The sequence below is a fragment of the Mobula hypostoma genome, chromosome 6, assembly GCF_963921235.1.
Source record: "Mobula hypostoma chromosome 6, sMobHyp1.1, whole genome shotgun sequence".
Taxonomy (NCBI): Eukaryota; Metazoa; Chordata; class Chondrichthyes; order Myliobatiformes; family Myliobatidae; genus Mobula; species Mobula hypostoma.
The window spans coordinates 109,731,833-109,757,776 of NC_086102.1; the positions used below are offsets into that span (position 1 = coordinate 109,731,833).

The window sequence follows — 25,944 nt, forward strand, 5'->3', positions numbered from 1 at the left end:
TCCTCCCGCCACCCCACTAGGAATAGGGTTCCCCTGGTCCTCACCTACCACCCCACCAGCCTCTGGCGCCAACATATTATTCTCCGTAACTTCCGCCACCTCCAACGGGATCCCACCACTAAGCACATCTTTCCCTCCCACCTCCTGCTTTCTGCAGGGATCGCTCCCTACGCGACTCCCTTGTCCATTCGTTCCCCCCCCCCCCATCCCTCCCCACTGATCTCCCTCCTGGCACTTATCTGTGTAAACGGAACAAGTGCTACACATGCCCTTACACTTCCTCCCTTACCACCATTCAGGGCCCCAAACAGTCCTTCCAGGTGAGGCGACACTTCACCTGTGAGTCGGCTGGGGTGATATACTGCGTCCGGTGCTCCCGATGTGGCCTTTTATATTTTGGCGAGACCCGACGCAGACTGGGAGACCGCTTTGCTGAACACCTACGCTCTGTCCGCCAGAGAAAGCAGGATCTCCCAGTGGCCACACATTTTAATTCCACATCCCATTCCCATTTTGACATGTCTATCCACGGCCTCCTCTACTGTAAAGATGAAGCCACACTCAGGTTGGAGGAACAACACCTTATATTCCATCTGGGTAGCCTCCAACCTGATGGCATGAACATGGACTTCTCTAACTTCTGCTAATGCCCCACCTCCCCCTCGTACCCCATTTGGTAGTTATACACACATTCTTTCTCTCACTCTCCTTTTTCTCCCTCTGTCCCTCTGAATATACCCCTTGCCCATCCTCTGGGTTCTCGCCCCCCCACCCCCTCCCCGTCTTTCTTACCGGACCTCCTGTCCCATGATCCTCTCGTATCCCTTTTGCCTATTACCTGTCCAGCTCTTGGCTCCATCCCTTCCCCCTCCTGTCTTCTCCTGTCATTTTGGATCTCCCCCTCCCCCTCCAACTTTCAAATCTCTTACTCACTCTTCCTTCAGTTAGTCCTGACGAAGGGTCTCGGCCTGAAACGTCGACTGCACCTCTTCCTAGAGATGCTGCCTGGCCTGCTGCGTTCACCAGCAACTTTGATGTGTGTTGCTTTGACCAGTTTGTAGTTCCATGTTCAGTTCTAACTGTTGTATGCAGTTTCCCAGCAGATCTGGAAAACCCAACATTGGCCTTTAGACTGGAAAAGACCAGTTTATCCCAATTCCCAAAAGGGAAAATGTTAAGGAATGTTCAAATTACCAAACAATTTCACTAATTTCACATGTTAGCAAGGTAATGCTGAAGATCATGCAAGCAAGACTCCAGCAATATATGGAGCGAGAACTGCCAGATGTAGGAGCTGGTTTTAGAAGAGGCAGGAGCACAAGGCACCAAATTGCTAACCTACGCTGAATAATGGAGAAATCAAGGGAATGCCAGAAACATATTTGTCTTATTGACTACTCTGAAGCCTTTGACAATGTGGACCATAATAAACTATGGAAAATCATTAAAGAAATTGGAGATACCTGGACATCTGATCTGCCTTATGAGAAACTTGTCTCAAAGGTCTGAAAAACTCTACTACAATAGACAATAGGTGCAGGAGTAGGCCATTCGGCCGTTCGAGCCAGCACGGACATTCACTGTGATCATGGCTGATCATCCACAATCAGTATGCAGTTCCTGCCTTATCCCCATAACCTTTGATTCTGCTACCTTTAAGAGCTCTATCCATCTTTCTTGAGAGCATCCAGAGACTTGGCCTCCACAGCATTCTGGGGCAGAGCATTCCATATATCCACCACTCTCTGGGTGAAAAAGTTTTTCCTCAACTCCATTCTAAATGGCCTACCCCTTTTTCTTAAACTGTGGCCTCTGGTTCTGGACTCACCCATCAGCGGGAACATGCTTCCTGCCTCCAGCGTGTCCAATCCTTTAATGATCTTATATGTTTCAATAAGATCCCCTCTCAGCCTTCTAAATTCCAGAGTATACAAGCCCAGTCGCTCCAATCTTTCGACATATGACAGTCCCGCCATCCCGGGAATTAACCTTGTGAACCTTTGCTGCACTCCCTCAATAGCAAGAATGTCCTTCCTCAAATTTGGAGACCAAAACTGCACACAGTACTCCAGGTGTGGTCTCACCAGGGCCCTGTACAGGTGCAGAAGGACCTCTTTGCTCTTATACTCAATTCCCCTTGTTATGAAGGCCAACATGCCATTAGCTTTCTTCACTGTCTGCTGTACTTGCATGCTTGCTTTCAGTGACTGATGTACAAGAACACCTAGATCTCATTGTACTTCCCCTTTTCCTAAGTTGACTCCATTTAGATAATAATCTGCCTTCCTGTTCTTACCACCAAGGTGGATAACCTCACATTTATCCACATTAAACTGCATCTGCCATGCATCTGCCCACTCACACAGCCTGTCCAAGTCACCCTGCATTCTCGTAACATCCTCCTCACATTTCACACTGCCACCCAGCTTTGTGTCATCAGCAAATTTGCTAATGTTACTTTTAATTCCCTCATCTAAATAATTAATGTATATTGTAAACAGCTGCGGTCCCAGCACAACCCTGCGGTACCCCACCGGTCACCGCCTGCCATTCTGAAAGGGACCCATTAATCGCTACTCTGTTTCCTGTCAGCCAGCCAATTTTCAATCCATGTCAGTACTCTGCCCCCAATACCATGTGCCCTAATTTTCCCCACTAATCTCCTACGTGGGACCTTATCAAAGGCTTTCTGAAAGTCCAGGTACACTACATCCGCTCTCTCTCCCTTGTCCATTTTCGTAGTTACATCCTCAAAAAATTCCAGAAGATTAGTCAAGCGCGATTTCCCCTTTGTAAATCCATGCTGACACGTACCGATCCTGTTACTGCTATCCAAATGGGTTGTAATTTCATCTTTTATAATTGACTCCAGCATCTTTCCCACCACTAACGTCAGGCTAACCGGTCTATAATTCCCTGTTTTCTCTCTTCCTCCCTTCTTGAAGAGAGGGGCAACATTAGCCACCCTCCAGTCCACAGGAACTGATCCTGAATCTATAGAACATTGGAAAATGATTACCGATGCATCCACGATTTCTAAAGCCACCTCCTTAAGTACCCTGGGGTGCAGACCATCAGGTCCTGGGGACTTAGCAGCCTTCAGACCCAACAGTCTATCCAACACCATTTCCTGCCTAATATAAATTTCCTTCAGTTCATCCATTACCCTAGGTCCTTTGGCCACTATTATATCTGAGAGATTGTTCATGTCTTCCCTAGTGAAGACAGATCCGAAGTACCTGTTCAACTCATCTGCTATTCACTCGTTTCTGTCTTCAAGGGGCCAATTTTGGTCTTAACTACATTTTTCCTTTTCACATACCTGAAGAAGCTTTTACTATCCTCCTTTATATTCTTGGCTAGTTTACATTCGTACCTCTTTTTTTTCTCTGCGTATTGCCTTTTTAGTTACCTTCTGTTGCTCTTTAAGTTTCCCAATCCTCGGGCTTCCCACTCGTCTTTGCTATGTTGTACTACTTCTCTTTTATTTTTATACTGTCCATTACTTCCCTTGTCAGCCACAGCCTCCCCTTACTCCCCTTAGGATCTTTCTTCCTCTTTGGAACGAACTGATCCTGCACCTTCCGCATTATTCCCAGAAGCACTTGCCGTTGCTGTTCCACTGTCATCCCTGCTAGGGTATTGTTCCATTGAACTTTGGCCAGCTCCTCCCTCATAGCACCATAGTTCCCCTTGTTCAACTATAATACTTACACTTCTGAGTTTCCCTTCTCCCTCTCAAATTGTAGATTAAAACTTATCATATTATGGTCACTACCTCCTAATGGCTCCTTTACCTTGAGGTCCCTGATCAAATCCGGTTCATTGCACAACACTAAATCTAGAATTGCGCTCTCTCTGGTAGGCTCCAGTACAAGCTGTTCTAAGAATCCATCTTGGAGGGGCTCCACAAACTCCCTTTCTTGGGGTCCAGTACCAGCCTGATTCCTCCAGTCTACCTGCATGTTGAAATCCCCCATAACAACTGTAACATTACCTTTGCTACTTGCCAATTTTGACTCTTGATTTAACTTATACCCTACATCCAGACTACTGTTTGGGGGCCTGTAGCTAACTCCCATTAGGGTCTTCCTACCCTTAGAATTTCTCAGTTCTATCCGTACTGACTCTACCTCTCCTGATTCTATGTCCCACCTCGCAAGGGACTGAATATCATTTCTCACCAACAGAGCCACCCCAACCCCTCTGCCCATCAGTCGGTCCTTTCGATAGGACGTAAACCCTTGAATATTCATTTCCTAGGCCCTGTCCACTTGAAGCCATGTCTCTGTTATTCCCACAACATACTTACCAATTTCCAACTGTGCCTCAAGCTCATCCACTTTATTTCTTATACTCCGTGCACTCATATATAATACTTTTAATTCATTACTCCCCTCACCTCCCATATCAATTCTATCTTAGATTATATTTCAAAATGCAAAGTAAATTTATTATCAAAGTGCGTATATATCACCAAATACTATCTTGAGGTTCATTTTCTTGTAGGCACTCCCTAAGACTACAAGATATAGGTGCAGAATTAGATCATTCACCCCGTCGAGCCTGCTCTGCCATTCCATCATGGATGATTTATTATCCCGCTTTAATCCATTCCCTGGCCTTCTCCCTGTAACTTTTGACACCCTTACTTACTCACCTATCAACAAACAAGGGAAAATTTGAAGATACTAGAAATCAAAGCAACACACACAATGCTAGAGGAACTCAACAGGCCAGGCAGCATTTATGTGGGGGAAAAAAGTACAGTCGACATTTCAGGCCAAGACTATTTGGCAGGACTGGAGAAAGAAAGATGAGGGGTGGGTATAGAAGGTGGGGGGAGGGAGAGAAACACAAGGTGATATGTGAAACTGGGAGGGGGAGGGATGAAGTAAAGAGCTGGGAAGTTGATTGGTGAAAGAGATATAGGGCTGGAAAGGGGGGAGTCTGATGGAAGAGGACAGAAGGCCATGGAAGAAAGGAAGAGTGGAGGAGGAGCACCAGCGGGAGGCGATGGGCAGGCAAGGAGTTAAGGTGAGAGTGCGAAAAGGGGTTGGGGAATGGCGAAGGAGGTGGGGGGGGGGCGCATTACCAGAAGTTCAAGAAATCGATGTTCATGCCATCAGATTGGAGGCTACCCAGAAGGAATAGTGTTGTTCCTCCAGCCCAAGTGTAGCTTCATCATGACAGTACAGGAGGCCATGGATTGACGTATCAGAATGGTTAGTGGAATTAAATTGGGTGGCCACTGGGCAATCTCACTTCTGGCTGATGGAGGTAGGTGCTCAGCGAAACAGTCTCCCAATCTACACTGCGACTCACTGAAATACAAGAGGCCACACCAGGAGCACTGGATGCAGTAGGTGACTCCAACAGACTCTGACATAAAGTGTCACCTCACCTGGAAGGACTGTTTGGGGCCCTGAATAGTAGTGAGGGAGGAGGTGTAGGAGCATGTGTAGCACTTGTTCTGCTTGCAAGGATAAGTACCAGGAGGGAGATCAGTGGGAAGGGACATATGGACAAGGGAGTTGCATAGGGAGCAATCACTGCAAAAAGCAGAAACTGGGCTGGGGGTGTGAGATGAGATCATGAGATCCCCGGATCCCTGCTGGAGATGGTGGAAGTTGTGGAAAATTATGTGCTGGTGGGGTGGTAGGTAAGGACGAGAGGAATCCTATCCTTGGTAGGGTGGTGGGAGGATGGGGTGAGAGCAGACATGTGAAATAGAGATGCGGTTGAGGCCAGTGTTGGTGGAGGAACGGAAGCAGCTTTCTTTGAAAAAGGAGGACATCGTCTTCATTTTGGAATGGAAGGCCTTATGAGAGCAGATTCAGTGGAAACAGAGGAATTGAGAGAAGGGGATGGCGTTTTTACAAGTGACAAGGTAGGAAGGGGTATAGACCAGGTAGCTATGAGAGTCTGTGGGTTTATAATAGACATCAGTAGATAAGCTGTCGCCAGAGATAGAGACAGTGAGATGGAGAAAGAGGGGGGAAGTGTCAGAAATGGACCAAGTAAACTTAAGGCTGGGTGGAAGTTACTGGCAAAGTTGAAGTCATAAGTTCTTCATGGGTGCAGGAAGCAGCACCAATGCAGTAGTTGATATAGCGTAGGAAAAGTGGGGGACAGACACCAGTGTAGGCTTGGAACATAGACTGTTCCACATAGCTGACAAAAAGGCAGGCATAGCTGGGACAAAGAGGCAGGCATAGCTGGGACCCATGTGAGTGCCCATGGCTACACCTTTTGTTTGAAGTAACTGGGAAGAGCCAAAGGATGAATTAAGAGTGAGGACAAGTTCTGCTAGATGGAGGAGAGTGGTGGTGGAAGGGAACTGATTGGGTCTGGTGTCCAGAAATAAATGATAGTTTTGAGGCCTTCTTGATGGTGGAGGTATATAGGGACTGAACATCCACAGTGAAAATAAGATGATGGGGGCCAGGGAACTTAAAATCATTGAAAAGAACCAGGGCATGTAAAGCTAGGATGTAGCTAGGAAGGGACTGAACTCGGCAGGGATAAAACAGTCGAGGTATGCAGACATATGAGTTTAGTGGGGCAGTAACAAGCTGAAAGAATGGATCTACATATAGAAGTGGGTTTGCAGATCTCAGGTAGAAGGTAGAAACAGGAGATGCAAGGTGCGGGAACTGAGGTTGGTGGCAGTGGATGGGAGATCCTCAGAACTAATAAGGTAAGTGATAGTGTGGGAGATGATGGCCTGGTGCTCCTTAGTGGGATCCTATTTGAGGGGTAAGTAAGAGTAAGTGTCCGAGAGTTGTCACTGGGCCTCAGCAGAGTAGAGGTCAGGTTGACAGACTACTACAGCACCCCCTTTATCTGCGAGCTTGATGGTGATGTTAGGATTGGTGCGACAGGCGTGGAGAAGAGAGCTTTCGGAAGGAGTGAGGTTGGAATGGGAGAGGAGTGTTGAAGTCGACAGTTGATGTCCTGTTAGCAGTTGACAGTGAAAAGGTCGAGAGGCAGAAGACCATGGCGGGGTGTCCAGGAGGAGGAAGGTTGAAGACGGGAGAAGGGGTCATCGGTGTAGGGTGGGGAGTCCTTGCTAAAGAAATAAGCTCAGAGATGGAGGCAGTGGAAGGAACTCACTGAGGTGTGGGTGCAGAGGGACAAAGGTGAGGCCCTTACTGAGGACAGAAAGTTCTGCTTCAGAGAGGGGAAGGGCTGAGGTAATGGTGAAGACCTGGCACGGATGAGAGCTGGAATTGGAGGTGGGAAGGGGGTTGGTACTTTCTGAGGAAAAGGAAGGTTTTGGGTGCTCGGGGATAGTGGGGTGAGAGGAAGATGGAGTCTCCAAGGACCCAAGAACTGGTGGTGGGACCTGAGAGTCTGGGTTCTGAATGTGCTCTGGATCATTTGAGTGGTTGTGGTCAGCAGCATGGATCGTGGTCTGGAGACGTCTGGGGCTGCCAGCATTGGAGAGAGCAGGTTCTTGTGGTCTGTAGACAAGCAATCTTCTGATCCTTGCAGGACGTGGAAACAGTCATAGAATTGACGATTGACAGTGATCTGGTGGAGGATAAAGTAGTGGACGGGTCCATTAGAGGCAGTGGAGAGAGAATCACCGTTTTGGAAGTGACTGGGATAGGGACACCAGGTACCTCATGGTAGAAAGTGTGGCATGTAGAATGTGGTGGGAGAAACTGTCAAGTGAATGTGGGTACCTGGGGTCCTCAGAGGGTCCAAATGGAGAAACATGAAAATGAATTTAGAGGCCATGTGATACAAGCTGGCGGCAAAGACATGTTCCCAGGCAGGAACCTATCAACCTTCACTTGATCTTTGCAATGAATTCCATAGGTTCTCCAGAACAAAGAAATATTATAGAATGAGTGAAGATCTGCACACAAAGACTGATGAGCAACCAACGTGCAAAAGAAGGGAAACTGTGCAAATACAAAAAAAAAAGATACTGTAATAACAAATAAGTAATACCAAGAATATGAGTTATTGAGTCCTTGAAAATGATCCATAGGTTGTGGTCAGTGATTAGTTCAGTGTTGTGAGTGAAGTTGTCCATGTTTAAGAGCCTGATGGTTGAAAGGTAATAACTAATAACTGTTCCTGAAACTGGTGGTGTGGGATCTTCAGCTCCTGTACCTTCTTCCCGATGACTGCAGTGAGAAGAGAGCATGACCTGGATGCTGTTTTCATGTGGCATTGCTCTTTGTAGATGTGCTCAATGGTGGCAAAGGCCTTTCCTGTGATAGGACTCTATCCACCACTTTTTATAGACTTTTCCATTATAGGGTATTAGTGTTTCCATACCAGGCTGTGATGCAACATGTCAGGATACTCTCTACTGTGCATCTATAGAACTCTGTCACAGTTTTAGATAGTGTGCTGAATCTGTGGGGAAAAAAATCAAAGAAAGTGGAATTGCTGTCTTGCCTTCTTTGTACTGGCATTAAAATGTTGGTCCCAGGAAATTAGTTACTAATCCTTTCCATCTTTGATCCCCTAATGATCCCTGTTCATGAACCTCTGATTTGTTCCTTTTGTCAATAATGAATGAAAGGTTGTTGTGGTACCATTCAGTGAGATTTTCATTCTCTCTCCTATATGTCAACTTGTCACCACCTTTGATTTGACCTGGTGGGTATATGGAATGAGCTGTGGGAAGAAGTGGTAGAGGCAAAAACAATTGCATTTAAAAGAGCTTTGGACTGGTACGTGGATAGCAAAGGCTTAGAGGTATGTAGATGAAACACATAAATGGGGTTAGGCACTTAGCTGGCATTTTATAAATTGTGTCAAAAGTCCTATTTCCATGTTGCAAATTATGAGCAGCGTAGAGAAGCCCACATGGTGGCATTGAATGCACATAAATTAAAATGAATTGCAGCTTTACCTGGAATGGTTTGGGTAGGATACAGTGTAAACTTGTTTCAATTAGATTGTGAAAGGCTTGGAGACACCAGGTGAAATTTTTGAATGATAAAGAATTGACGTATGATGAAAAAAAGATGGTAATGGTCTAGAACATACCATCTGCAAGAGTGGAGATGACCAGTAATTCTAATGGAAAATTGAATAAGCTGTTGAGGGAAATAGGATATGGAAATAGCTGAGGGGAATGGGACTAACTGGATTACTCTAGTGGAGATGAAGGCAGAGCAGTACTGGGTGGAGTTTCTGAGAGAAATTCAGAAGGTGCAGGATAGATAAATCCCAAAGAAGATGTATTGTAAAGGCAGGATGACGCAACTATGGCTGACAATGGAAATCAAAGCCAACATGAGAACGAGAGAGAGAGAGAGCATATAATAGAGCAAAACTTAGTGGAAAGTTGGAGGATTGAGAAGCTTTTAAAAAACCAACAGAAGGCAACTTTTAAAAAAAAACATAAGGATGGAAAAGATGAAATGTGATGGTAAGCTGGCCAATTATTTCAAAGAGGATACCAAAGGTTTTTTCAGGTATATACGGTAAAGAGTAAAACAGAGGTGAAAGTAGATATTGGACTACTGGAAAATGACACTGGAGAAGTCATAATGGAGGACAAAGAAATGGCAGACAAACTGAGTAAGTGTTTTCCATCAGTCTTCACTGTGGAAGACACTAGTAGAATGCTGGAGGTTTGAGAGTGTTGGGGGCACTGTTGCTATTACTAGGGAGAGGGTGCTCTGGAAACTGGAAGGTCTGAAGTCATTTGGACCAGATGGACTGCACCCCAGGGTTCCGAAAGAAGTAGCTAAAGAGATGGTGAAGGCATTAGTAATGATCTTTCAAGAATCTATAGACTCTAGCATGCTTCTGGAGGACTGGAAAATTGCAAATGTCTCTTGACTTTTCAAGTAGGGCGGGAAGCAAAAGAAAGGCAATTATAAGACCATAAGACAAAGGAGCAGAAGTTGGCCATTCGGCCCATCGAGTCTGCTCTGCCATTTTATCATGAGCTGATCCATTCTCCCATTTAGTCCCACTCCCCCGCCTTCTCACCATAACTTTTGATGCCCTGGCTACTCAGATACCTATCAATCTCTGCCTTAAATACACCCAATGACTTTGGCCTCCACTGCTGCCCATGGCAACAAATTCCATAGATTCACCATCCTCTGACTAAAAAAAATTTCTTTACATTTCTGTTCTGAATGGGCGCCCTTCAATCCTTAAGTCATGCCCTCTCATACTAGACTCCCCCTTCATGGGGAAACAACTTTGCCACATTCACTCTGTCCATGCCTTTCAACATTCGAAATGTTTCTATGAGGTCTCCCCTCATTCTTCTAAACTCCAAGGAATACAGTCCAAGAGCGGACAAACGTTCCTCATCTTAACCCTCTCATTCCCGGAATCATTCTAGTGAATCTTCTCTGTACCCTCTCCAATGTCAGCACATCCTTAAATAACGAGACCAAAATTGCCCACAGTACTCCAAGTGAGGTCTCACCAGCGCCTTATAGAGCCTCAACATCACATCCCTGCTCATAAACTCTATTCCTCTAGAAATGAATGCCAACATTGTATTCGCCTTATTCACCACCGACTGAACCTGGAGGTTAACCTTTAGGGTATCCTGTATGAGGACTCCCAAGTCCCATTGCATCTCAGAACTTTGAATTCTTTCCCCATTTGAATAATAGTCTGCTCGTTTATTTCTTCTGCCAAAGTGCATAACCATACACTTTCCAACATTGTATTTCATTTGCCACTTCTTTGCCCATTCTTCCAATCTATCCAAGTCTCTCTGCAGACTCTCCGTTTCCTCAGCACTACCGGCCCCTCCACGTATCTTCGTATCGTCAGCAAACTTAGCCACAAAGCCATCTGTTCCATAATCCAAATCATTGATGTACAATGTAAAAAGAAGCGGCCCCAACACGGACCCCTGTGGAACACCACTGAACCGGCAGCCAACCAGAATAGGATCCCTTTATTCCCACTCTGTTTCCTGCCAATCAGCCAATGCTCTATCCACGTATGTAACTTCCCTGTAATTCCATGGGCTCTTATCTTGTTAAGTAGCCTCGTGTGTGGCACCTTGTCAAAGGCCTTCTGAAAATCTATATATAGAACATCCACTGCATCTCCCTTGTCTAGCCTACTTGTAATTTCCTCAAAAAATTGTAATAGGTTTGTCAGGCAGGATTTTCCTTTAAGGAATCCATGCTGAGTTCTGCCTATCTTGTCATATGCCTCCAGGTACTCCGTAACCTCATCCTTGACAATCGACTCCAACAACTTCCCAACCACCGATATCAAGCTAACAGGTCTATAATTTCCTTTTTGCTTCCTTGCTCCCTTCTTAAATAGCGGTGTGACATTTGCAATCTTCCAGTCCTCTGGAACCATGCCAGTATCTATCAACTTTTGAAAAATCATCGCTAATGCCTCCGCAATCTCCACAGCTGCTTCCTTCAGAACACGAGGGTGCATTCCATCTGGTCCGGGAAATTTATCTCCCTTCAGACTATTCAGCTTCCTGAGTACTTTTTCTGTCGTAATTGTGACTGCACACACTTCTCTGCCACCCTTGAGTGTCTAGTATACTGCTGATGTCTTCCTCAGTGAAGACTGATGCAAGTACTAGTTCAGTTCCTCTGCCATCTCCTTATCTCCCATTACAATTTCTCCAGCATCATTTTCTATCGGTATTATACCTACTGTCACCTGTATTTTACTCTTCATATACTTGGGAAAAGCTTTTAGCATCCTCTTTGATATTATTTGCTAGCTTCCTTCCATAGTTAATCTTTTCCCTCTTAATGACCTTCTTAGTTTCCTTTTGTAAGCTTTTAAAAACTTCCCAATCCTCTTGTCTTCCCACTAATTTTTGCTTCCTCATATGCCCTCTCCTTTGCTTTAACCTTGGCTTTGACTTCTCTTGTCAACCACGGTTGCATCCTTTTTCCATTCGAAAATTTCTTCTTTTTTGGAATATACCTGTCTTGCACCTTCCTCACTTATGGCATAAACTCCAGCCACTGCTGCTCTGTCGTCTTTCCCGCCAGTGTCCCTTTTCAGTCAACTTTGGCCAGTTCCTCTCCCATACCACTGTAATTTCCTTTACTCCACTGAAATATCGACACATCAGATTTCGGCTTCTCGTTTTCAAATTTCACAGTGAATTTAATCATGTTATGATCACTGTCTCCTAAGGGTTTCTTCACCTCAATCCCTCTAATCACCTCTGGTTCATTACACAATACCCAATCCAGTACAGCCGATCCCCTAGTGGGCTCAACGACAAGCTGTTCTAAAAAGCCATCTCGCAGACATTCTGCAAATTCTCTTTCTTGAGATCCAGTGCCGACCTGATTTTCCCAATCCACTCGCATGTTAAAATCCCCCACAATTATTACAACACTGCCCTTCTGACAAGCCTTTTCTATTTCCTGTTGTAATTTGTAGTCCACATCACTGCATCTGTTTGGAGGCCTATAAATAACTGCCATCAGGGTCCTTGTACCCCTGCGATTTCTTAGCTCAACCCCTAAAGATTCTGCACCTTCCGATCCTATATCACCTCTTTCTAATGATTTAATATCATTTCTTACCAATAAAGCCACACCTTCCCCTCTGCCTACCTTCCTATCCTACCGATACACCATGTATCCTTGGACATTCAGCTCCCAGAGAAGTGCATCCTTTAGCCACGTCTCAGTGATGGCCACAATATGAGACGTGGCCATTTAGCCTGATGTCAGTGGTTGGGAAGATGTTGAAGTTGATTGTGAAAGTAGTTTCAGGGCACTTGGAAGCACATGATAAAAGTAGGCCAAAGTCAGCATGGTTTCCTTAATCTTGCCTGACAAATCTGTTGGAATTCTTTGAGGAAATAAGAAGCAGGATAAACAAAGGAGAATTGGTGGATGTTGTGTGCTTGAACTTTCAGAAGTCCTTAAGGTCATACATGAGTTGGTTAGCAAGTGTTAGGGTTATAGCCCATGGTATTGTAGGAAAGGTACTAGTCTGGATAGAGCATTGGCTGATTAACAGACAAAGAGCGGGAATAAGTGAAACCTGTTCTTATTGGCTGTCAGTGACTAGTGGTATTTCGCAGGGGTCCGTTTTGGGACCGGTTCTTTTTATGCTGTATGTCAATAATTTGGATAATGGAATTGATGGCTTTGTGGCTAAGTTTGTGAATGGTACAGAGGTAGGTGGAAGGTCAGATAGTGTTGAGGAAACAGGGAGGCAGCAGAAGGATTTAGACAGATTAGAAGAATAGGCAAAAGAAGTGGTAGATGGTACAGTGTCAGGAAATGTACAGTCATCACTTTGGTAGAAGGAATAAAAGTGTAGATCATTTTCTAAATGGGGAGAAAATTCAAAAACCTAAGGTGCAAAGGGATTTGGGAGACACCATGCAGGATTCCCTAAAGGTTAACTTGCAGATTGAGTCAGTGGTGAGGAAGGCAAATGCAATGTTATCATTCATTTTCAGAGGACTAGAATATAAAAGCAAGGATGTAATGCTGAGGCTTTATAAGAGACTTGTGAGGCCTCACTTAAAGTATTGAATAGTTTTGGGCCCTTATCTAAGAAAGGATGTGCTGACATTGGAGAGGGTTCAGAGGAGGTTCACAAGAAGGATTCTAGAAATGAAAGGCTTATCGTAGGATGAGTGTTTGATGGTTCCAGGCCTATGCTCATTGGAGTTTAGAAGGGGAGGGAGTGGAATCACATTGAAACCTATAATATGTTGAAAAGCTTAGATAGAGTGGATGTGGAAAGGATGTTTCCTATAATGGGAGAGCCTTGGACCAGAGGGCACAGACTCAAAATAGAGGGCCATCCATTTAGAATGGAGATGAGGGATTTCTTTAGTCAGTGGGTGGTGAATCTGGAAGTTGTTGCCACATGAGGCTGTGAAGGCCAGGTCATTGGGTGTACTTAAGGTGTAAGTTGGTGGGCTCTTGATTAGTCAGGGCGTGAAAGGTTACATGGAGAAGGCAGGAGAAATGGGGTTGAAGGGGCAATGAATCAGCCATGATGAAATGTCGGAGCGGACTCAATTGGCCGAATGGTCTAATTCTGCTCCTGTGTCTTGTGGTCTTGCTGCTTGTATGCATGGACTTTGGGTGGATGTATTTTTAAAAAGCTCAGCACATTGACAATGCAGAGCAAAAATGAAACTGGCAAACATTGGAGTTGTATTGGAACGAATTGGTCCTGTTTTCAGTCAGGAAAAGCTGGTGGGAAGCTGATTTAATTCTTTTTAAAAACAAACTACAAAACATTTCATTTTAAGCGAAGATTATTAAATTTCTCATATCCTATAATGCAGAATGTAGATGGGTCGATCAGGGTAAATAGTTTAAGTAGATTTGGTTTTAAATGATGGTGAATTTTTAGTGCCCGTTAGATGTTGAGTGAACATTTACTCCGTACTTCTATGTTTAAGTAATATAATAACTTGTCATGCTTCGGTTTCCAAAAAATCTGGCATTCTAAATACGGAAAAAAAATCTAACATTTCCAAATAGATCTAAGGAGAATATGAAATACTTAAGGAAAATTAAAAGAGACAACAGACCTAACCAGACTCCTCTTCCACCACCAGCCTTCTACATCTGGCAGAACTATACCACATACTCAACAATTTCACTTTTGCTCCTCGCACTTTCTTCAAACCCAAGGTGTAGCCGTGGGCACCCGCAAGGCCCCAGCTACACGTACCTTTGCATCAGCTATGTGGAACAGTGTATGTTCCAAATCCACATAGGGAATGCTCCCCAGCTGTTCCTGTGCTACATCAACAACTGCTGCTTCCTGTACCCATGCTGAGCTTGTAAATTTCATCAACTTTGACTCTATTTTCCACCCTACCCTCAAATTTATTTTGTCCCTCTCAGGCACTTCTCTCCCCTTTCTCGATTTCTCTGACTTCATCTCTGGTGACAAGCTGTCTAATTGTATCCTTTATAAAAAGTCTTGTCTCTACCTCTTCCCACACTGTTTCTTTATAAAAATGATATTTCCTTTTCTCTGTTCCTCCATCTCTGACACATTTTAGGATGAGGCTTCCCATTCCAGAACATCTGAGAGGTCCTCCTTCAAAGAACAGAGTTTTTACTTCCTCTGCCATCTTCTAGCTCCCATAACAGGCAGAGTACCCCTTGTCCTTGCCTACCACCCCATGAGACTCCACATCCAGCACATTATTCTCCGTGGCTTCTGCCAGCTCCAAAGAGATATTACCACTAAACACATCTTTCCTTCACCCCGAGTATAAAACACAACAACCACAAACCAATGAAAGTTTCTCTGAAGTGCCTTTAGCCCTATTTCTGTTTGTGTGTAGCCCACACTTCTTGTCCAGAAGGGCTGGTCTTAGATCAAATTTCTAGAATTGAATCATCTCAAATAATTTACAGATCTTATCTCTATAATTAAAATATTTATTTTGCAAAGACAGAAAATTAACACCATAGCTGTTAACACCATCCTGGTAAACCTCCTTTGCATAAATGTTTTAATTTTAGCTTTGTTGTCTTTTAGTTGAAGTGAACTGAACTGTTATTATAAATTTGAACTTTCAGAAAACTGATGAAACCAATGTTGCGTTGGATAAACTTCAACGTAAGGTTAAGCTTACTGAAATACAGTTATCTCAGTTAGAAGACATACGTGATCAGGTGAGTACAAAAGAAGAAAGTGGCTTCTGAGTATTAAGGACATGTGCTAAATCATATACATAGAAACGTACAGGCTTTTCATCCCACAATGTTGTACTGTTCTTAAATGCCATCCCACATTGTTCTCCACTTATTTTTCATCCATGTTGCTATCTAAGAGCCTCTTAAATGCCATTAATGTATCAGTCTCTTACCACCACCCCAGCAACAGAGTTACAGAATACACGTGGACTTAGAAGTTAACTGTCCTGTGCTATCACCAGTGGATCTGCCACCTGTCTTCAGGAGTTTTGGCCCGCTTATGATCAAGACTCCCTCAAGGTGGTGGACCAGCAGCTAAAGCACTACCTCCCACTGGTGAGCTTAAAAACTTGGCATCTGCCTCTATCAGAGTTGTTGGTCGCTTTCATCCAGCAGATAGTCCGCTCCTCAGGTGTCTATGCAACTACTGAAGGGTTTGCAAAAGATGTATACACTGTCTGACTATCTGCCCCTCTGGGCATACTTGGTCCGTACCCATGCTGATCCTTTCTCTGCTGCCTCAGCTACAGCCCTTTCTAGTGAAGCGAAGGTCAATCAGCCACTTCTGGAGAGTGAATGCAATAAACCCTCGGCAGCCTACTTCGAATGGATAGCATAAGACCTTCCACCCTCTGTCTCTGCACTCTGATCTTAATTCTGCATACTTGGTTAACTTGCGCTCATGGGCTTCATCGATGTTGTCTTCCCAGGGGACTGTGAGTTCACCAATAACCACTTCTCTACTGGTGTCAGACCATACGATTATATCTGGACGCAATGTGGTGAAAGCTATTTGCTCCAGGAAACTGCCTTTCCCGTCCAGGTCAGCCTTGACACACCAATCATTGGCTGAAGAAAGTATGCTTGATCGTGAGCCTGCGCTGTACACCCTTAACTTGGAGCCTTCTTTTTACAAATGATATGCGACATTCTGTGCAGCATGGGGCATGAGATAAGTTGTGCTGCAGTACTCTCTGCTCAACCGCTTCTGTCACAACTTTGAGAACGTTGTTATGTCTCCAAGTGTACATGCCGCTGGAAAGATTGACTCTGCATGCACTCAAGATATGTAGAAGTGTTCCCTTCTCGCCACAAGCAGCACACCTGTCTGTCTTATCTTCATACCAGGTGCTGAGGTTGGCAGGTGTTGGGAGCAGATCTTACGCTGCTCTGCATAGAAAAGAAATGCGGAGCGGTTCCATCTGCCACAGAACATTCCAAGATAGATGTCATTGTTCAACACTTTCCCACCGGGTCCAAGCCCCTTGTTTGGCCAGGCCAGCTGTTTTAGTTAACCTCTTTCCCTCTTCTACCTCTCATATTTCTTGTGTTTCAAGCTCACGGTGCTCCTTACCTGTAGAAGATGACCACCACTTGTGGCTTGTCCATCCAAGTCCCTGGCGGCCTAGCTGGATAGCCCCAGCCGTCTCCTTGTGCTTCAATCTAGATTCTGCCTCATCAACTGCTACACGGACTGACCACTTCCTGCCTGATCTCACATCCGGCTGGGTGTTCTTGATGACAGGGTCTTTTGAGTCTCGAAGCATCAAGAATGATCTTACCTTGGCTACCTTGACCTCCTCAACAAGGGATTGCACTGGGATGGTAAGCTTTGTCTGGCTACTGTGGATTGCAACATTGGTGAGGCTGCTCGGTACTCCAAGCCACTTCACATACTTGTTGATCTTCCGTTCCATTGCCTCAACATGGGACATTGCTGCTTCATAGACAGTTAGTGGCCACATTATCCGTGCTGCAAGCACCACAACTTCAACTTGCCAGGCAAGCCACACTTGTCAACAGACATCAGACCTCTGCTGATCTGTTCTCTTGTCTCTTGAACCCTCTTGGTGTCTCTCAGCTCCTCTGTGTACCATCGCCCAGGGCTGTTAACTGGTTGGTCCTGAATGTTCTAAGCACCCACTTTGTGTATTAAAAAAAGTTACCTTTGATATTCCCCTTGTACTTTACTCCAATCACCTTAAAATCATGCCCCTTTGTAATAGCCATTTCTTTTGGTGGGGGAAGGTGCTGGCCGTCCATTCTTTTTTTTTAAAAAAAAACAAAAAAAAGCCTCTTAATATCTTGTACACCCCTATCAAGTCACCTCTCATCCTCCTATCCTCCAAAGAAAAGTCCTAACTTGCTCACCCTTTCTTCAAAAGACGTGCTTTCTAATCCAGGCAGAATCCTGATAAACCTTTGCACCCACTTGAAAGCTTCCACATCCTATAATGAGGCTACTGAACACAATACTCTAAAACTGGTTAGACCAAATGTAATAGAGCTGCAACCTTACCTTGTAGCTCTTGAGCTCAGTCCTCCAACTATTGAAAGCCAACACACCAGAAGCCTTCTTAACCACCCTATCAAATTGTGTGGCATGCAGGTGTCCCCCGCTTTTCGAATGTTCGCTTTACGAAACCTCACTGTTACGGAAGACCTACATTAGTACCCTATTTTCGCTTTCAGAAGGTGTTTTCACTGTTACGAAAAAAATCAGCGCACGATATAAGGCAGCGCGCTCCGAGCAGCCGCTCTCCCCCGGATTTGGAACTGCATTGCTTTAACACGAGCCTGTGAGCAGCCATTTGCAAGATGAGTTCTATGGTATTGGAAAAGCCTGAAAGAGCTCGTAAGGGTGTTACACTTGCGGTAAAACTAGACATAATTAAGCTTTTTGATCTTGGTGAACGAAGTAAGGACAACGTGAGTTTGGCTTGTGGAAGCTGACGAACATGATGATGGAGAGGTTTTGGCATCCCATCACCAAGATCTGACAGATGAAGAGCTGATGCAATTGGAAGAAAAAAGGATAACAATCGAAACCAAATGAGTAATGATAAAGTACGACTTTAATTTTGAAAGGGTACGTCGGTTTACGGGATATTTGCAGGATGGTTTGAGCCCTTATTAAAGAACTGTGTGATAGAAAAATGCGCGAGGCTCAGCAGTCACGCAAGCCTTCCACATCAGCCACAGCAGACGACGAATCTCAACCTTCGACATCGAGGCAGGCAGAGATAGAAGCAGATGAGCTGCCTGCTCTAATGGAAACAGGCGACGAGATGACATCCCAGTGTCCCACCACCCCAACACTCAGGCCACGGACAGGAACTGTACCGATGTGCGGAGAATGCAAAGGTAGCCAGGAGGCACACAACACATCTTTAAGAAAAAAGCTGAAATAAACATGCTAATTAATTAGGTGCTGCCGACACGTAATTGTCGGCCCAGATCAGAGACGACGCAATCGGAAATCAGCACTGATCTGGGCCGACAATTACGGGCGGCACCTAATTAATTAGCATGTTTGTTTCGGCTTTTCTCTTAAAGATGTGCTGTGTACCTCCCGGCTACTGCTGGACCCCTGCGTTCTTCGCATCAATGTATCGCTCAGCAGCCTGGAGGGTGGGGGGGACACTGCACCACCCAAACTCCAACGACTCAGTCTAACACACCATCATCAGTGTGCTCGGTGCTGTTTTCCCAATTCCAGTAAGTGATACTACACTGTACATACATTATTTCTACTTTATATCGGCTGTGTATTTTTACATGTTATTTGGTATGATTTGGCAGCTTCATAGCTTAAAGGTTACTGGAGAGCGCTTGCGCGTGTTTTTGCCGACAGCGCTTGTGTGAGATTTTCGCTACGGAGAGCAGTGCAGTCATGATTGTGGAAAAGTATTTCTACTTTATATAGGCTGTGTATTTATCATATCATTCCTGCTTTTACTATGTGTTACTGTTATTTTAGGTTTTATGTGTTGTTTGGCATGATTTGGTAGGTTATTTTTGGGTCTGCAAATGCTCACAAGATTTTCCCATATAAATAAATGGTAATTGCTTCTTCGCTTTACGACATTTCGGCTTACGAACTGTTTCATAGGAATGCTCTACCTTCGGATGGCGGGGGAAACCTGTATTGGAATATATTTCGGGCTGAGACCCCTCAGCGGGACCTGCCAAAATCTGCCCCTCAATCTGTTCCTTAATGTTTCTGTTGTTATTGACAGTTCTACAGAATAATCCCAAAAGAATAATTGCTCTCTTCCTGTTTCTGACTTCCATTTAAACTTACTGAATAGATGGTCCCTTCAGGATGTCCTCACTTTCTTCAGCTGTGATATTATATCTGATGAGCAATGCCACTACTTTCTTTGCTTCTCCTCCCTCCCCATTGCCTTTGAAACATCTGGACCCTGGAATTTCTAGCAGCCATTCCTGTACTCGTGACAGCCAAGTATGTGAACCATGCGCAGTTCCATGTACTGATCTATGCTCTAGATTCGGCACTCTTGTTCCTGATACTACTTGCATTAAAGTAGACCCATTTATGCCCTATCCACTTCCTGTCCAACCTGACTGTTTCTCTACTGGCTGTATCTCCCGTTACACCAACTATCCCAGTCTCTGTCCTATCACTCTGATTCCCGTCCCGACTGCCAGCTATCCAAGCACAGAACTCCAGGTGGGGTCTCACCGAAGTCCTTTATAGCTGTAAAATGACAGGTCCACTTTTGTACTCGAATATTTAAAAAGTACTTTAAAGTGAATACAAAGAAGTGTTAGTGACTTAGTCAGAGGGTAAAGTGTCCAACTGTGTGGGAAATTTTCAATGTTTCATTCTCCTTTATTCTGAAGAGAACAATGCTAGCTTGTGCATTTTCCATCTAGATCGACAGCCTTGACAATCGTCTTGTCTCACATTTCATAAAATTACTGATATGGCCTCCCTGCTGTTGTTTTCTGCTCTTCCAAAGACAGCTGAAAACAGTTGAAACGTCTCAACCCAAGCAAGGCTGCAGGACCGGATGGTGTCAGTACCAGCATGCTCAAAGCCTGTGCCCCTCAGCTATGTGGAGTACTTCGCCATGTATTCAACCTGAGCCTGAGGCTCCGGAGGGTTCCTGTGCTGTGGAAGACGTCCTGCCTCGTCCCTGTGCCGAAGACACCGCACCCCAGCGGCCTCAATGACTACAGACCGGTGGCATTGACCTCCCACATCATGAAGACCCTGGAGAGACTTGTTATGGAGTTGCTCCGGCCTATGGTCAGGCCACACTTAGATCCCCTCCAGTTCGTCTACCAGCCCCGACTAGGAGTTGAGGATGCCATCGTCTACCTGCTGAACTGTGTCTACGCCCACCTGGACAAGCCAGCGAGCACTGTGAGGGTCATGCTTTTTGACTTCTCCAGTGCGTTCAACACCATCCGCCCTGCTCTGCTGGGGGAGAAGCTGACAGCGATGCAGGTCGATGTTTTCCTGGTGTCATGGATTCTTGATTACCTGACTGGCAGATCACAGTTCGTGTGCTTGCAACAATGTGTGTCCAACAGAGCGATCAGCAGCACTGGGGCTCCACAGGGGACTGTCTTGTCTTCCCTTTCTCTTCACCATTTACACCTCGGACTTCAACTACTGCACAGAGTCTTGTCATCTTCAGAAGTTTTCTGATGACTCTGCGATAGTTGGATGCATCAACAAGGGAGATGAGGCTGAGAACAGGGCTATGGTAGGAAACTTTGTCACATGGTGTGAGCAGAATTATCTGCAGCTTAATGTGAAAAAGACTAAGGAGCTGGTGGTAGACCTGAGGAGAACTAAGGTGCTGGTGACCCCTGTTTCCGTCCAAGGGGTCAGGGTGGACATGGTGGAGGATTACAAATACCTGGGGATACGAATTGACAATAATTGGCAATAAACTGGACTGGTCAAAGAACACTGAGGCTGTCTACAAGAAGGGTCAGAGCCGTCTCTATTTCCTGAGGAGACTGAGGTCCTTTAACATCTGCCGGACGATGCTGAGGATGCTGTACGAGTCTGTGGTGGCCAGTGCTATTAGGTTTGCTGTTGTGTGCTGGGGCAGCAGGCTGAGGGTAGCAGACACCAACAGAATCAACAAAGTCATTCGTAAGGCCAGTGATGTTGTGGGGATGGAACTGGACTCTCTCACGGTGGTGTCTGAAAAGAGGATGCTGTCTAAGTTGCATGCCATCTTGGACAATGTCTCCCATCCACTACATAATGGACTGGTTGGACACAGGAGTACATTCAGCCAGAGACTCATTCCACCGAGATGCAACACAGAGCATCATAGGAAGTCATTCCTGCCTGTGGCCATCAAACTTTACAACTCCTCCCTTGGAGGGTCAGACACCCTGAGCCGATAGGCTGGTCCTGGACTTACTCCCTGGCATAATTTACATATTACTATTTAACTATTTATGGTTTTATTACTATTTATTATTTATGGAGCAACTGTAACGAAAATCCATTTTCCCCCGGGTTCAGTAAAGTATGACTATGACTATGACTTGGCCATTAAGAGCAAGTATCCACCCAAAAGGCTTGAGGAGACCTTGATCTACGTGTATTCCTATTTCCTTCTGTTCCAGTGTTGCCTACAGCTCTTTAAAGGTAGAATAAGTCAGTAAAATAGATAAAATACACAAGAGATGTGCAAACTGTGAGCATTTCAAACTCCTTGGAGTGCATATCTTGCACAAACTCTTATCAAAGGTTTCAAAAGCACATTTGATGTCAGAGAAATGGATACAATAAACATCCTGAGCTTTTACTTTGCATCCATTCATGAAAACAGTGCCCCAAAGAATGTACAACAGTTAAATGTTAGAACTTCAAAGTCCGCCCCCCCAGCTCCCCTCCCTCCTGCGCGTAAGTGGCAGCAAGCAACAATCCCCACCCCCCCACCACCGGCAAAAGGAAAGCATCAGCACCTGCCACTGAGCACTCAAGCGTGAGCAAAACAACAGTAAAGACACAGATTTACAGTTACCCCAAAGATTACATTGCTCACCCAGCCTTCGACATACCACAGGCTCTCCCTCTCTCTCCCTAATAAGGGAGAACAAGGTGTCTCTGTTTTCACAGCGAGTGGCAAGACCTAACAAACAAGTCATTGGTTTCCGATGTTAAAAGTCAGTTACGTCGCTTTTTTTGAGCTCTGTGCCCAAAGGTCTGGAGTCACTGGGCACACAGCCGTTGAAATATACCCCTTCGTGTTAGCCACTTCAGCCCTGGGAAAAAGCCTCTGGCTATCCACACGATCAATGCTCCTCATCATCTTATACACCCTTATCAGGTCACTTCTCATCCTCCATCGCTCCAAGGAGAAAAGACAACTACACTCAACCTATTCTCACAAGGTACGCCCTCCAATCCAGGCAACATCCTTGTAAATCTCCTCTGCATTCTATCCACATCCTTCCTTAGAGATTCTTAGAGATAGGATCTCTGGGCATTCAGAGAATCATGGTCTGATCAGGGACAGTCAGCATGGCTTTGTGAGGGGCAGATAGTGTCTAACAAGTCTGATAGAGTTCTTTGAGGAGGTGACCAGGCACATAGATGAGGGTAGTGCAGTGGATGTGATCTATATGGATTTTAGTAAGGCATTTGACTAGGTTCCACATGGTAGGCTTATTCAGAGAGTCAGAAGGCATGGGATCCAGGGAAGTTTAGCCAGGTGGATTCAGAATTGGCTTGCCTGCAGAAAGCAGAGGGTCATGGTGGAGGGAGTACATTCAGATTGGAGGATTGTGACTAGTGGTGTCCCACAAGGATCTGTTCTAGGACCTCTACTTTTCGTGATTTTTATTAACGACCTGGATGTGGGGGTAGAAGGGTGGGTTGGCAAGTTTGCAGACGACACAAAGGTTGGTGGTGTTGTAGATAGTGTAGAAGATTGTCAAAGATTGCAGAGAGACATTGATAGGATGCAGAAGTGGGCTGAAAAGTGGCAGATGGAGTTCAACCCGGAGAAGTGTGAAGTGGTACACTTTGGAAGGACAAACTCCAAGGCAGAGTACAAAGTAAATGGCAGGATACTTGGTAGTGTGGAGGAGCAGAGGGATCTGGGGGTACATGTCCACAGATCCCTGAAAGTTGCCTCACAGGTGGATAGGGTAGTTAAGAAAGCTTATGGGGTGTTAGCTTTCATAAGTCGAGGGATAGAGTTTAAGAGTCGCGATGTAATGATGCAGCTCTATAAAACTCGGGTTAGGCCACACTTGGAGTAGTGTCCAGTTCTAGTCGCCTCACTATAAGAAGGATGTGGAAGCATTGGAAAGGGTACAGAGGAGATTTACCAGGATGCTGCCTGGTTTAGAGAGTATGCATTATGATCAGAGATAAGGGAGCTAGGACTTTACTCTTTGGAGAGAAGGAGGATGAAAAGGAGGATAGAGGTGTACAAGATAATAAGAGGAATAGATAGAGTGGATAGCCAGCACCTCTTCCCAAGGGCACCACTGCTGAATACAAGAGGACATGGCTTTCAGGTAAGGGGTGGGAAGTTCAAGGGGGATATTAGAAACATAGAAAATAGGTGCAGGAGTAGGCCATTCGGCCCTTCGAGCCTGCACCGCCATTTATTATGATCACGGCTGATCATCCAACTCAGAACCCCGCCTCAGCCTTCCCTCCATACCCCCTGACCCCCGTAGCCACAAGGGCCATATCTAACTCCCTCTTAAATATAGCCAATGAACTGGCCTCAACTGTTTCCTGTGGCAGAGAATTCCACAGATTCACCACTCTCTGTGTGAAGAAGTTTTTCCTAATCTCGGTCCTAAAAGGCTTCCCCTCTATCCTCAAACTGTGACCCCTCGTTCTGGACTTCCCCAACATCGGGAACAATCTTCCTGCATCTAGCCTGTCCAATCCCTTTAGGATCTTGTACGTTTCAATCAGATCCCCCCTCAATCTTCTAAATTCCAACGAGTACAAGCCCAATTCATCCAGTCTTTCCTCATATGAAAGTCCTGCCATCCCAGGAATCAATCTGGTGAACCTTCTTTGTACTCCCTCTATGGCAAAGATGTCTTTCCTCAGATTAGGGGACCAAAACTGCACACAATACTCCAGGTGTGGTCTCACCAAGGCCTTGTACAACTGCAGTAGTACCTCCCTGCTCCTGTACTCGAATCCTCTCGCTATAAATGCCAGCATACCATTCGCCTTTTTCACCGCCTGCTGTACCTGCATGCCCACTTTCAATGACTGGTGTATAATGACACCCAGGTCTCGTTGCACCTCCCCTTTTCCTAATCGGCCACCATTCAGATAATAATCTGTTTTCCTATTTTTGCCACCAAAGTGGATAACTTCACATTTATCCACATTAAATTGCATCTGCCATGAATTTGCCCACTCACCCAACCTATCCAAGTCACCCTGCATCCTCTTAGCATCCTCCTCACTGCTAACACTGCCACCCAGCTTCGTGTCATCCGCAAACTTGGAGATGCTGCATTTAATTCCCTCATCCAAGTCATTAATATATATTGTAAACAACTGGGGTCCCAGCACTGAGCCTTGTGGTACCCCACTAGTCACCGCCTGCCATTCTGAAAAGGTCCCGTTTATTCCCACTCTTTGCTTCCTGTCTGCTAACCAATTCTCCACCCACACCAATACCTTACCCCCAATACCGTGTGCTTTAAGTTTGCACACTAATCTCCTGTGTGGGACCTTGTCAAAAGCCTTTTGAAAATCCAAATATACCACATCCACTGGTTCACCCCTATCCACTCTACTAGTTACATCCTCAAAAAATTCTATGAGATTCGTCAGACATGATTTTCCTTTCACAAATCCATGCTGACTTTGTCCGATCATTTCACCGCTTTCCAAATGTGCTGTTATCACATCCTTGATAACTGACTCCAGCAGTTTCCCCACCACCGACATTAGGCTAACCGGTCTATAATTCCCCGGTTTCTCTCTCCCTCCTTTTTTAAAAAGTGGAGTTACATTAGCCACCCTCCAATCCTCAGGAACTAGTCCAGAATCTAACGAGTTTTGAAAAATTATCACTAATGCATCCACTATTTCTTGGGCTACTTCCTTAAGCACTCTAGGATGCAGACCATCTGGCCCTGGGGATTTATCTGCCTTCAATCCCTTCAATTTACCTAACACCACTTCCCTACTAACATGTATTTCGCTCAGTTCCTCCATCTCACTGGACCCTCTGTCCCTTACTATTTCTGGAAGATTATTTATGTCCTCCTTAGTGAAGACAGAACCAAAGTAATTATTCAATTGGTCTGCCATGTCCTTGCTCCCCATAATCAATTCACCTGTTTCTGTCTGCAGGGGACCTACATTTGTCTTTACCAGTCTTTTCCTTTTTGCATATCTATAAAAGCTTTTACAGTCCGTTTTTATGTTCCCTGCCAGTTTTCTCTCATAATCTTTTTTCCCCTTCCTAATTAAGCCCTTTGTTCCCCCTCTGCTGAACTCTGAATTTCTCCCAGTCCTCAGGTGAGCCACTTTCTCTGG

At 45.1% G+C, this 25,944-nt stretch overlaps 1 protein-coding gene across 2 annotated transcripts in view; it reads left to right on the forward strand.

Moving 5' to 3' along the window:
* Positions 1-25,944, forward strand: part of LOC134347615 (glial fibrillary acidic protein-like) — a 71,267-nt gene that overhangs the window by 19,041 nt on the left and 26,282 nt on the right. For both annotated transcript variants that reach the window (XM_063049978.1, XM_063049979.1), the window contains exon 3: positions 15,516-15,611. In XM_063049978.1, coding sequence (XP_062906048.1) covers positions 15,516-15,611 — 96 coding nt within the window. The remainder of the gene's footprint in view (positions 1-15,515; positions 15,612-25,944) is intronic.